Here is a 13,946-nt window from a genome sequence, read left to right as displayed (position 1 = left end):
TCACTCGTACTCTAGTTTTTCCCTCCTTTTCAATCTTTTGTTATTCTTTGATATTCTTTATATTGTTTCCAATCTTCTGACCTGCCATCAGTCTTTGAGCAAATATATGCTTTTTCTTTACGTTTAATACAGTCTTTAACCTTTTTAGTTAACCACAGATGATGGGCCCTGACCTTACAATTTCTCATTGGAATGTATCTATTCTGAAGTATCCCTTTAAACGGCTGCTCCTGAACATAGAATCCATAGTGTAGCCATCTGAGATGGCCACTTACAACAAGAAACATGGACGTTCGCAAAGCCTAAAGGGAAATGTGGACAATGTAAGATTCAGGCAGGCACAGAGCCTGCATGTATATTCATGAGCAGAGAATCCAGACAGCATCAAAACTCCCAACCGATTAGCATTTTAATGGCCCATCTCTGTGAGACAAAGGATTGATACTCAGGTAACCGATACAAGTCCAGACATTTTGGCGCCACTCCCTTTACTCAGGAAGCATAAACAGCAAGGTCAATGACCGCTTAGGACACGCCCAGCCATCAAGGCACCCGCCCCTTTATTGGCTCAGATCGAAGGCGGTGATCGAGAACTGCCCAATTAATTGGGTCCAAACCTAAGGACCACCCAAAAGAGCCCAAAACCCCCAAGGATAAAGAGAGACACTGCCATGTGTTCGATCTCTTTTGGACCTGGCACTCCGTTAGCGTTCATCTCCAATCGCAGCACCATGGCCAGAAGCAAGTTCAAGTTCAACACTCGCTACCAGACGGATGAGCCGAGCTGAACAGCAGTCACTTGTCCAAACCCAGCAGATCCAGATTCGAACAAAGGCCACTGTTCCTCTGACCTGACCCGGGTGCCTGAAGTTAAGTACAGGTTGTCATAGTTGTTAGGTGTAGTTTAGCACGTAGTATTTATGTTGCATGTGTAAGTTAATCTTGTGTGTAAATAAAGTACCATTGATCTTGAACTAACTGGTTGTTTGGCTCTTTGATCAATATCCGGTTGAACCTTGTGGTGGTATCATTTGATACCTGGCGACTCTGAAAGCAATAATGTATCGATATCTGAAGAAAGAAGGGCAACCTTATTGACTGCCATATTTATAGCAGGCAAAAATGACAACAATAGAATCTCTACAGTACAGAAGGAGGCCATTCAGACCATCTAGTCTGCACTGACCTTCCAAAAGAGCACTCCACCCCAAGCCCACTCCCCGCCCCCATCCCCGCAACACTGTGCATCAATCATGGCTAATCCACCTAACCTGCACACCCTGCACATCAGGGGGCAATTTAGCATGGCCAATCCATCTAACCTGAACATCTTTGGACTATGGAGGAAACCAGAGCACTCGGAGAAAACCCACCCCAACATGGAGAGAATGTGAAAACCCCACACACACAGTCACCCAAGTCATCTGGCGCTGTGAGGCAGCAGTGATAACCACTGTGTGCTAACCACTGTGCCACCATGCCACCTGTCTGCAAATTTGCTCTCTCGAACATCAGGCCAATCAGATTTTGAACTCTACACGTTTTCTTTGCTCACTATTAACATTTGAATAATAGAACTACTTTAAAGACACTTATTAAGGCAATATTAGTTAATATTTCTGAATCATATCCGAGAATCAAAACTTACAAATTCACCTGGCCAAGGCAACCCATTGATTTCTGAGTTCCGATAAAGGGCTAAAAAGAATGCTGACAATAATTGGCACCTATAGCACAGTCTATATTTAACCCTAGTGCTTGCTTCCCAATATGCTTTCAATAGTGAACTAATTTCCTTTTAAAACTTGTTTATACAAGGTTTTCTGAATATATGATCCTACCTTGCCATTGCTCTTTGGAAACAATGCTGCTAAAGTGAATACACCCAGTATTGGTCCTTGAATTATTCCTGCAATACTTAGTGAAGCCTGAGGAGAATGGTAAAAGAAAGTACAATTACATTCAGCATTACACTTGCTATATTCATAGATAAGTTTTTTTATTATTCATTTATAGGGTGTGGGCATCGCTGGTTAGGCCAACATTTATTGCCCATCCCTAGTTGCCCTTCAGAAGGTGGTGGTGAGTTGCCTTCTTAAACAACTGCAATCCTTGAGGTGTAGGTACACCCACTGTGCTGGTAGGGAGGGAGTTCCAGGATGTTGCACCAGGGACAGTGAAGGAACGGCGTTACATTTCCAAGTCAGGGTGGTGAGAGACTTGGGGGGGAACCTCCAAGGGGTGGGGTTCCCAGGAATCTGCTGCTCTTGTCCTTCTAGATGGCAGTGGTCATGGGTTTGGAAGGTGTTGTCTAAGGTACCTTGGTGAATTACTGCAATGCATCTTGTAGATGGTGCACATGGCTGCCACTGTTCGTCAGTGGTGGAGGGTTTGAATGTTTGTGGAAGGGGGAGCAATCAAGCAAGCTTCTTTATCCTGGATGGTGTTGAGCTTCTTGAGTGTTGTTGGAGCTGCACTCATCCAAGCAAGTGGAGAGTACTCCATTACACTCCAGACTTGTGCCTTGTAGACGGTGGACAGGCTTTGGGGGGGTCAGGAAGTGAGGTACTCACCGTGGGACTCCTAGCTTTTGACTTGCCCTCGCAGCCACAGTATTAATGTGGCTAGTCCAGTTCAGTTTCTGATAAATGTTAACCCCCAGGATATTGATTGTGGCGGATTTAGCAATGGTAATGCCATTGAATATCAAGGGGTGGTGTTTAGATCCTCTCTTGTAGGAGGTGGTCATTGCCTGGCACTTGTTTGGTGCGAATGTAACTTGCCACTTGTCAGCCCATGCCTGGATATTATCCAGGTTTTGCTGCATCTGGACATGGACTGCTTCATTATCTGAAGAGTCGCGAATGATGCTGAACATTGTGCAGTTATCCGCAAACATTCCCACTTCTGATCTTATGATGGAAGGCAGGTTATTGATGAAGCAGCTGAAGGTGGTTGGGCCTAGGACCTGAGGAGCACTTGCAGTAATGACCTGGAGTTGAAATGATTGACCACCAACCACCACAATCATCTTCCTTTGTGCCAGGTATGACTCCAACCAGTGGAGAGTTTTCCTCCTGATTCCCATTGACTCCAGCTTAGCTAGGGCTCCTTGATGCCATATTCGGTCAAATGCTGCCTTGAATTTCAGCTCTTTTGTCCATGTTTGAACCAAGGTCAGGAACTGAGTGACCCTGGCGGAACCCAAACTGAGCGTCCGTGAACAGATTACAGATTATTGCTGAGTAAGTGCCGCTTTATAGCACTGTTATTGACTCCTGCCATCACTTTGCTGATGATGGAGAATAGACTAATAGGGCGGTAATTGGCTGGGTTGGATTTGTCCTGTTTCCTGTGTACAGGACCCATCTGGGCAATTTTCCACATTGCCGGGTAAACGCCAGTGTTGTAGCTGTACTGGAACAACTGGTTAGGGGGCGGCAGGTTCTGGAGCACAAGTCTTCAGTACAATTGCCGGGATTTTGTCAGGGCCCAAAGCCTTTGCAGTATCCAGTGCCTTCAGCCGTTTCTTGAATCGTATTGGATGAAGACTGACATCTGTAATGCTGGGGATCTCTGGAGGAGACTGTGATGGATCATCCACTCGGCACTTCTGGCTGAAGGTTGTTGCGAATGCCTCAGCCTTGTCTTTTGCACATATGTCCTGGGCTCCTCCATCATTGAGGATGGGGATATTTGTGGGGCCTCCTCCTTCAGTGAGTTGCTTAATTTTCAACCACCATTCACGATTAGATGTGGCAGGACCTCAGAGCTTAGGTCTGGTGGGTTCATTATGGAATCGCTTAGTTTCATTCCTTTTTAGTGTTTTTGTAGCGGCTGAATACAACTGAATGGCATGCTAGGCTATTTCAGAGGGCCTTTAAGAGTCAACCACATTGCTGTGAGTCTGGAGTCACATGCCGTCCAGACCAGGTAAGGACGGCAGATTTCCTTCCCAAAGGACATTAGTAAACCAGATGGGTTTTTACAACAATCGACAATGGTTTCATGGTCACCTTTAGACTTTTCATTCCAGATATTTTATTGAGTTTAAATTCCATCACCTGCCCTGGTGGGATTCGAACCTGGGTTCACAGATCATTATCCCATCTCTGGATTACTAGTTTAGTGACAATATCACTGCCTCCCCATGAAACAAAACACATTTTCATTGCTAAAATACACTTTCAGAACTCTACAAACATTAATTGAAATAAGTATCAAATACATTTACCTGAATTATATTTCCTTGTAAGAGAGAGGCTACCCCAGCCAGGCCTATTGTAGCAAGTCCAAATATCATAGCTATATATGACCAGAGAATAATAGATTAATCAAAGCAAATATAACTTTTTAAAATTGCATCTATACAACACCTATTTAAAATATTTTAAAGAACATAAGAAATAGAAAAAGGAGTAGGCCATTTGTCTCCTTGAAGCCTGCTGCACCATTCAATAATATTGTGGCTGATCTTCTACTTCTGCTACACATTCCTGCACTATTCCCAGATCCGGATTCCCATAAGTTCCAAAATTCTGTCGCTTTCTGATTTAAGGACAATAAATGATGGAGTTCAACAACTCTCTGGTAGAAAAATCCAAAGGTTCACAAACATTTGAGTGAAGAAATTTCTCCGTAAATTCTTAGACAATGGCACTTAGTTCCAGGATACCTAGCCATCTTCCTAGTATCAAACTGTCATTGCACATAGTGATATTGGCAAGCGCATGTGGGAGTCAGACAATTAAAGGGGCAATTAAGGTCATTAAGAAGTTCTTTCCAAGGATCAGTGGGGGATCTGTGTGGTGTGTCTCACTCAGCTACACACAGTTGCATCAAGCTCATCACTGACACTGTCTTCAGACACGTCCTCACCATTCATCCATTACCGGACAGAGGAGGCCAGCCAGGAGGAGAGAGCCAAAGGCTTTGCAGTGACTGCTGGGTTCCCCTTCAGCCAGGGTGTAATAGACTGCATTCATGTAACCATCAAGAAGCCAAAAGTTAAGTCAGGAGCATTCCTGAAAGGAAAGCACTTTCGCTCAATGAATGTGCAGATCATCTGCAACCACAGGACACATGTTCTGCATATTCTGCAACTCTGTGCCCGTTACTCTGGCAGTTCAGGTGATAATTATATCTTGTGGGTCTGGGGTACCAAGGTTGTTTGTGGCTCCTGAGCAATTACATGAATAGCTCCTGTGTGACAAGGGCTATCCTGAGAAAAGATAGTTCATGACTCCATTTCAGCACCCAAGAACAGAAGAGAGACAACAGGAGCCAGGATCCCACAAGTGTGGTGATTGGGAGGACCACCAAGCTAATCATGATGCGCTTTAGATGCTTGAACCAATCAGGGGGAGCATTACTGTATCATCCAGAGGCTGTCATGGTTATAGTTGTGGCATGCTGCACTATGCACAACCTCGCGCTGGCACCCACTCGATGCTGAGGAGAGTGAGGCAACTCCATAGGATGACTCCAGTGATGGGTCCTATGAGGAGTCTGGGGAGGCTCAGGATGAGGACATGGAGGCAGACAAGTGGAACCTTTTTATAAACCTATATTTTCAGCATTTATTATTTTATTTCAGATTTCCTGAATTCCCTTTTTATGTTAACATAAGGGACGTGATTCTCCCAAAAAAATGACCGAGGGCACGATTTACCGGCCTTGTCCCACCCAAATTGGTGATGTAACGAGGCCGTTGAATCTCACGAAAGGCCACTCGCACGATTTGTGATGCTTGATACGTCTCGTGAATTTCAACCGAACCGCCAGCCATGGCACTGCCAGAGTGCCCTTGTGGCACTGCCAGTCTGGCAGGGGCCTGATGGGGGAGCCATTCCCATGAAGGGGGGATGAGGGTGGTTATGAGGGTTGAGGGAGTTAAGGGTGGGCATTCTGAAAAGGGAAACACCCGGCTAAAAGTGCCCGACAGAGGCCTGTTTCATTTTCAATAAATCGCTCGCTAAGTCATTTTTTGCAGGGAGTTTTCTCCCCGGTCAAGCCCACACTTAAAAATTCTTTCATCAGTAGGGGGCTGAACTCACCAGCCAGGTCGGCTCCACAGAAATCAGGGTGCCCTTTTGAAATGGTGCCCCGATCTCTAAGTGGGTTTGATGGTCCCCCACACTCCCCACCTATGGACAATGCCACCCTTCGCAGACTTGGGCATTACCCCTCAATCCCTCCCCAAGTAAGTACACTCCACTCTGGGGGTTGCTGAAGGCACTTCCCTTTCAGGCCCCCATACCCCCCTTTCAGGACACCCCCAACCTTTATGATGTCCCTTCATACCCCCCCCCCTTCACCCTCCCCAACCCTTCAGTCTTCTCCTTACCCTCCTTACATGGGCATGGCCCCCCTCAGTCCCAGACCCTTGGCAGTGCCAACCTGGCCCCCAGGCAAAGCCCCTGGCACCTAGGCAAACTAGCCAGGGTGCTTGGTTGCACTGCCAGGCTGCCTTGGGCACTGCTCGGGTGCTAGGCTGGCAGTGCCAGGGTGCCCGGGTCAAGTTGCAGTGCCAGGGTACTGCCCTGCCTTGAGCTAGACCACCCGGGGGGTTCCAATGGTCTCCCGAGATCTCTGGAGTAGCCATCACGCCTTGTTTCTGCTTGTGGAGACCAGAACTAATCGGTACCCAGGTGATGCCTCGCCGGTGCGGCTTGTGAATCCTGGGCGCCGGGAGAATGCGGCCTCAAATAGGCCATGCATATATAAAAATGCCTAATGGATCATTTAGATATGATTGTCTGGATCAGGGACTTCCGGTTGCGGCTATGCGGAGCTAAGCCGCATGTTCGGCAGCTCCCGCTTTAAAAGGACTTGTGGGCTCTTTTAAGGGCCCCTAACGGCGCTGATTCGACGATTCCCGGTGGATAAAGGGGTCTGGAGCAAAACCCCCCGGGATTTATGGTTTGGACTCGAAGTGGGGCGAGGAGAAAAACGGCAGGCGGGGGAAGGTGGACAGAATGGCGGCCGGTGGAGCCCCTGAGGAGTGGAGGCAGTGGGCTGAGGAGCAGCAGGCGGCCCTTCGGCGCTATTTCACAGAGCTGAAAGGGGAGTTGTTGGAATCCCTGAAGGTGACGACGAGTAAGCTGCTGGAGACCCAGACAACCCAGGGTGCAGCGATACTTGAGTTGCAGCAGCAGGCCTCTGAGCGCGAGGAGGAGATTTCGGCCCTCGTGGGGAAGGTGGAGATACACGAGGCACTTCATAAAAAGTGGCAAGATCGGTTCGAGGAGATGGAGCTTCGGTCACGGAGGAAGAACCTGCGGATCCTGGGCCTCGAGGAGGGGCTGGATGGGTCGGACCTGCCGGCCTATGTGGCCGTGATGTTGAACTCGCTGGTGGGGGCAGGATCCTTCCATCTGCCCCTAGAGCTGGAGGGGGCCCATAGAGTACTGGCCAGGCGGCCTAAGGCGAATGAACCCCTGCAGTGCTGGTGCGGTTCCATCGGTTCAGTGACCGGGAGTGTGTTCTCCGATGGGCCAAGAAGGTGAGTAGTAAGTGGCAGAATTCGGTAGTGCGTATCTACCAGGACTGGAGTGCGGAGGTGGCCAAGCGGAGAGCCGGGTTTAACCGGACGAAGGCGGTGCTCCATGGAAAGCAAGTGAAGTTCGGCATGTTGCCGCCTGCGCGCCTGTGGGTCACCTACAAGGACCGGCATCACTACTTTGAGGCCCCGGAGGAAGCGTGGGCCTTTGTGCAGGCTGAAAAGCTGGACTCGAACTAGAGATTGGGGGCTGTGGGAGTTTTTCTTTACATGTATCATTGTTTATGCTGTAGCTGGTTATTCTGTTTGTTTTTGTTCTTTCTCTCGCTTTCGGACGATGTGGGTTATGGTTCTGTGTTCTAAGGGGGGTACTGGGGTTTGTGGTTGATCTGTGTCTTTGTTTGTACGGAGTTGGTGGTTGGGTTGGGACTGCGGTTTGGGAGCTGCATTGGTGGGGTGGGGCAGTGTGAAAACGCGGGCTTTACTCTGGTTTCCCGCACTGCGGGACGAGGGGGTGGAGCTGGTGGTGAGGGGCGTGGTTATTAGACCGGGTTTCCCACGCTGAAGCGGTGCCCAGGAGCTGATGCAGGGGAGGAGGGGGGACCTCATATCGGGAGGGGTCGGAGTTAGAGCGGGAGCTGCCGGGGTCAGCAGAAGTCAACTGGCTCACGGGAGTACAGTGGAGGGAGAGTCGCGGCTAGGAGGGGTCCTAGGAGGGGGGGCTGGTTTCATGAGGCGTATGTTGGGCCGTATGTTGGAGGTGGGGGGCTTGATCATGGGGGGGACTTCAATACGGTGCTGGATCCCCTACTGGATCGTTCTAGTTCAAGGACAGGCAGGAGGCCAGCGGCGGCCAAGGTATTGAGGGGTATTTGAGGGCTCGGGAGTACTCTTTTTTCTCCCATGTGCACAGGGTTTATTCCCGCATTGATTTCTTTGTTTTGAGCAGGGGACTGGTCCCGAGGGTGGAGGAGGCCGAATATTCGGCTATCGCGATTTCGGACCATGCTCCGCATTGGGTGGATCTGGAGATGGGGGAGGGGCGGGACCAGCGCCCGCTTTGGCGTCTGGACGTGGGGTTGTTGGCTGATGAGGTGTGTAGGAGGGTTCAGGGATATATCGAGAGGTACCTCGAGGTCAATGATACTGGGGAGGTCCAGGTGGGGATGGTGTGGGAGGCTCTGAAGGCAGTGATTAGGGGGGAGCTGATCTCCATCCGAGCCCATAGGGAGAGGAGGGAGAGGGAGAGACTGGTGGAGGAGCTGTTGAGTGTGGATAGGAGGTACGCGGAGGCCCCGGAAGAGGGATTGCTGGGGGAACGGTGTAGCTTGCAGGCCAAGTTTGATTTATTGACCACCAGAAAGGCGGAGACACAGTGGAGGAAGGCGCAGGGAGCAGTCTATGAGTATGGAGAGAAGGCGAGCAGGATGCTGGTGCACCAGCTGCGTAAGGGGGACGCGGCTAGAGAGATTGGTGGAGTGAAGGATAGAGATGGGAATGTAGTGCGGCAGGGGGCAGAGGTCAATGAGGTCTTATGGGACTTCTATAGGGAACTGTACTGGTCGGAGCCGCCGGCGGTGGGAGGGGGAATGGAGAATTTTTTGGACAGGCTTCGATTTCCAAGGGTGCAGGAGGAGCACGTGGAGGGACTGGGGGCGCCGATCGAGTTGGAGGAGCTGGTCAGTGGGATTGGCCACATGCAGTCAGGGAAGGCGCCGGGACCGGATGGGTTCCCGGTTGAATTTTATAAGAAATATGCGGACCTGCTGGGTCCCCTGTTGGTCAGGACCTTTAATGGGGCATGGGAGGGGGGTGTTCTGCCCACGACGATGTCTCGGGCACTAATCTCCAAGATCCTGAAGCATGATAAGGACCCCTTGCAGTGCGGTTCATACAGGCCGATTTCACTGCTGAATGTAGACGCCAAGTTGCTGGCGAAGATCTTGGCCACTACAATAGAGGACTGTGTGCCGGGGGTGATACATGAAGATCAGACGGGTTTTGTGAAGGGGAGGCAGCTGAACACTAACATGCAAAGGCTGCTAAATGTGATAATGATGCCGGCAGCAGAAGGAGGCGGAGATTGTGGTGGCATTGGATGCGGAGAAGGCCTTTGACAGGGTTGAGTGGGGGTACTTGTGGGAGGTGTTGGAGAGGTTCGGGTTGTATGTAGCAGACCCGGTGGGGGGAATGCCGGAGGTGATGGAGATTCTTGCTGAGTTCGGGAGTTTCTCGGGATATAAATTGAACCTGGGCAAGAGTGAGCTGTTTGTCGTACACCCGGGAGATCAGGAGGAGGGGATTGGTAGGCTCCCGCTAAAGAGGGCAGTGAGGAGTTTTAGGTACCTGGGGGTTCAGGTGGCTAGGAGCTTGGGGACTCTGCACAAGCTCAATTTTACTAGGTTGGTGGAGCAGATGGAGGAGGAATTTAAAAGGTGGGACATGCTGCCGTTGTCGTTGGCGGGTAGAATACAGTCCGTTAAAATGACGGTGCTCCCGAGGTTTTTGTTTTTGTCTCAGTGCCTCCCCATTTTCGTTCCGAGGGCCTTTTTTAGGAGGGTGAACAGCAGCATTCTGGGATTTGTTTGGGCGCACGGGACTCCGAGGGTAAGGAGGGTCTTTTTGGAGCGGGGCAGGGATAGAGGGGGGTTGGCGCTGCCCAACCTCTCTGGGTACTATTGGGCGGCTAATGTCTCAATGGTACGCAAGTGGGTAATGGAAGTGGAGGGGACAGCATGGAAAAGGATGGAGATCCTGTCCTGCGGAGGCACGAGCCTGAAGGCACAGGTAACGGCTCCGTTGCCGCTCCTTCCAACGAGGTACACCACGAGCCCGATGGTGGCGGCCACCCTCAAAATTTGGGGCAGTGGAGGCGACACAGGGGGAAGCGGGGGGCTCGGTGGAGGCCCTGCTGCGGGGGAACCACCGGTTTGTCCCAGGGAACATGGATGGCGGGTTCCTGGGGTGGCACAGGGCGGGCATTAGGAAGTTGGGAGACCTGTTTATTGACGGGAGGTTCGCGAGCCTTGGTGAACTGGAGGAGAAGTTTGAGCTCACCCCGGGGAATATGTTCAGGTACCTTCAGGTCAAGGCGTTTGCTAGGCGACAGGTGGAGGGGTTCCCTTTGCTGCCCCCACGGGGGCTATGGGATAGGGTGCTTTCGGGGGTGTGGGTCGGGGATGGGAAGGTGTCTGACATCTACCAGGTAATGCAGGAGGTGGGGGAGGCATCGGTAGAGGAGCTGAAGGCTAAGTGGGAGGTGGAGCTGGGGGAGCAGATTGAGGAGGGGACATGGGCGGACGCCCTGGAGAGGGTGAACTCCTCCTCTTCATGTGCGAGGCTTAGTCTCATCCAGTTCAAGGTGCTGCACCGGGCCCACATGTCCGGATCTAGGATGAGTAGGTTCTTTGGGGGCGAAGACAGGTGCGTCAGGTGTTCGGGGAGTCCAGCGAACCATGCCCATATGTTCTAGGCATGCCCGGCACTGGAGGAGTTCTGGAAGGGGGTGGCGGGGACGGTGTCGAGGGTGGTGGGATCCAGAGTCAAGCCAGGCTGGGGACTCGCGATATTTGGGGTTGGGGTAGAGCCGGGAGTGCAGGAGGCGAAAGAGGCCAATGTCTTGGCCTTTGCGTCCCTAGTAGCCCGGCGGAGGATCTTGCTGCAGTGAAAAGATGCGAGACCTCCGAGTGTGGAGACCTGGATTAATGACATGGCGGGATTCATTAAGTTGGAGAGGGTCAAGTTCGCCCTGAGGGGGTCGGTACAAGGGTTCTTTAGGAGGTGGCAGCCTTTCCTCGACTTTCTGGCTCAACGATAAGGTACTAGGTCAGCAGCAGCAGCAACCCGGAGGGGAGGGGGGGTTTAGGGGGATAGTGTTTAAGTTAATTTGCTTATTGTTAATTTATTCTGTTGTTTATTGGGGTTGGGGGGTGGGGGGGTTTGTTATATGCGTTGTTACGGGTGCCGGGGGGTGTTTATTATTATTATTGTTATTGTTATTATTGTTTTGTTGATATATATTTTTCAAAAAATTCCAATAAACATTTTTTTTTTTTTAAATGATTGTCTGGATCATACCCAACAAGGGCGTGATCCCGATCGCGGTGATGCAATTGAAGTTTTGCGTCTGATGTGAAGACCAATTTGGGCCAATCCCGCAATGCTCCCGGCGCTCCACGATCAGCGTGGGTGCAACGCGGTGGAAAAATCACACCCTAGATTTTCTTTGGGATTCTCACTAAATCTTCAATTGCAACTGGCTGGATAAAAAATATCTGAACGATTATTTAAGTATGAAAAAGAACTGAAAGGTTTACTCGTCAAAAGACAACCTAGGAGCTTTGAGATCAGAGTCTTCTTTCCATTAGAAAGCTGTCCCCAAGGTTTCCAGATTGGCTTTATAAAATCTTCCACAAGGACTGCAGCCATAGCACTGATGCCAGAAGAGATTGTGCTGAGGAAAATAAAAATAAAAATAAGGGTTGCATATCTTGATGATAACCTTTTAATTTTACATAGTTCCACATAGAATTTAATCAGTTAACTTTGCAAAGGTTGTTACTTGGCATATTTTTACTAAAGTTGTGAGTTTCAGAATGGCAGTCTTAGAGAATTTAAAATATTCATTAGAATACATTGGGCGAGGGCAGCACGGTGACGCAGTGGGTTAGCCCTGTTGTCTCACGGCGCCGAGGTCCCAGGTTCGATCCCGGCTCTGGGTCACTGTCCGTGTGGAGTTTGCACATTCTCCCCGTGTTTGCGTGGGTTTCGCCCCCACAACCCAAAGATGTGCAGGCTAGGTGGATTGGCCACACTAAATTGCCCCTTAATTGGAAAAAAAATGAATTGGGTACTCTAAATTTATTTTTAAAAAAGAATACATTGGGCACGATTCCCGGCAAAATTTCAAAGTCCGGTTTTGGGCGTGTTTCGCGACAGCTGCAATGCCAAGATCGATACCACTATTCAATGTCACTTAGCCATTTTTATAGAGTTTCCCCCAATCGATGTCACACTTTTAAAGTTTCCGGCATTGGGGAACTGAGCTCGCCAGCAAGACAGCCCCTCACAGGTCGGGGCGCCATTTTGAAAGGCTGCCACGATCTCTACAACCCCCCCCTCCCCATTCAGGACCACACCCCACTTTCAAGACCCCTCCTTTCATCCTCCAACCTTTCTGCACCCACTCACATCCCCTTTAATGGGCATGACCCCCCAGGCCCTGAACTTTGGCAGTGCCAACCTGGCACCAAGGCACCTTGAACTGGCAGCCTGGCAGTGTCCCAGGAACTCTGGCAGTGCCAACCAGGCATGTTTGCACTTCCAGGTGCCCGGCTGGCACTGCCAGGGTGCTAGACCGACAGTGCCAATGTGCCCCAGTGTCACGGGACTACTCTGCCCTATCCCCAACCACCCAAGTGGCTATAATGGCCTGTGAGACACACCGAGGTGCAATCATGCCTGGTCCACGATTGTAGAAACCTGCACTAAATAGCGGCAGGGGTATTTAAGTGAACTTAAAGACTCATTTAGGTATCTTCATATGGATCATGCCCAGCGAGGGTGTGATCCAGATTGGGCCAGTCACTGCGAGTCAGGTGACTAGTGTGAGGTTTCCCCCTCGGCGAGAAGCCCAATTTGGGCATCCCCCACGATTCACCCAGGCGCCAGGTGGTGGGAAAATCACACTGATGCACCATCAATGGACACAAGACGAAGATGAGATCCAAACGATAGGCTTTAATGCACATGATGTGTGCCCGGCAGTAGACGTACAGAAGGATGGCCGACTGCCGGGAAGCATGGGTTCTTATATCCCGCCTTGCAGGCGGAGCTACCTACCTCTCAGCCAATCGGCTGAGAGGCACATGACTTACCCGGGCCAATGGGAAGCGAGTCCTCTGCACCAATAGCAGCTCATTTCCAAGGTACCGTAATACCCCTAGTCATACTACCACACACACCAATTAATTCTCTGTCAGTTTTGCCAAGTGTTCTCTGCACTCTTTTCCCTGCAATTATCCGTTTTATCACACTGCTTCCTTGTTTGCTTTCCTCCTCTGGGGCATCCATAAGGATGCCTCTTTATAAGACATGTTTCCTAAATTCCTGACTGAACCATATTGTAGCTTACTGTCTCCTCCCCCCACACCATCACCCCCCCCCCCCCCCCTCCAATCTTCCTTATCACCACAGTTGGCCAACACTGCTGAATTTTGTAAGGGAAATTCCTCCCAAAGCTATGTTAAAGGTATTGACAGATGAGTTACAATTAGGATTACTTGAGGTAAGGAAAGCAGACATAATTGAAGGAAAAGCACAGCAGTTAACATTGGAAGGGATACCTGAGAGACCGAATTCTCAAAAGAGGGTGTCAGTGAAATGGGTTCAAATTCAGCTGCAAATGAAAAAACCTGAATTGGAAGAAAAAGGAAAAGAAAGGGCA

The 13,946-nt window shown here is 50.3% G+C and overlaps 1 protein-coding gene across 6 annotated transcripts in view; it reads right to left on the bottom strand.

Moving 5' to 3' along the window:
- Positions 1 to 13,946, bottom strand: part of LOC119953471 (sodium-coupled monocarboxylate transporter 1-like) — a 243,059-nt gene that overhangs the window by 106,051 nt on the left and 123,062 nt on the right. For all 6 annotated transcript variants that reach the window (XR_005458029.1, XM_038777789.1, XM_038777786.1 and 3 more), the window contains exons 11-13: positions 11,833 to 11,954; positions 4,235 to 4,305; positions 1,842 to 1,928 (exon numbers count right to left, since the gene is read on the bottom strand). Coding sequence is in view for 5 of the 6 variants with exons in the window: in XM_038777789.1 (XP_038633717.1) it covers positions 1,842 to 1,928; positions 4,235 to 4,305; positions 11,833 to 11,954 (280 nt within the window). In the remaining variant the exon portion in view is untranslated. The remainder of the gene's footprint in view (positions 1 to 1,841; positions 1,929 to 4,234; positions 4,306 to 11,832; positions 11,955 to 13,946) is intronic.

Source organism: Scyliorhinus canicula, chromosome 18 (assembly GCF_902713615.1).
Source record: "Scyliorhinus canicula chromosome 18, sScyCan1.1, whole genome shotgun sequence".
Classification (NCBI taxonomy): Eukaryota; Metazoa; Chordata; class Chondrichthyes; order Carcharhiniformes; family Scyliorhinidae; genus Scyliorhinus; species Scyliorhinus canicula.
This window is presented reverse-complemented; position numbering and strand designations above follow the sequence as displayed.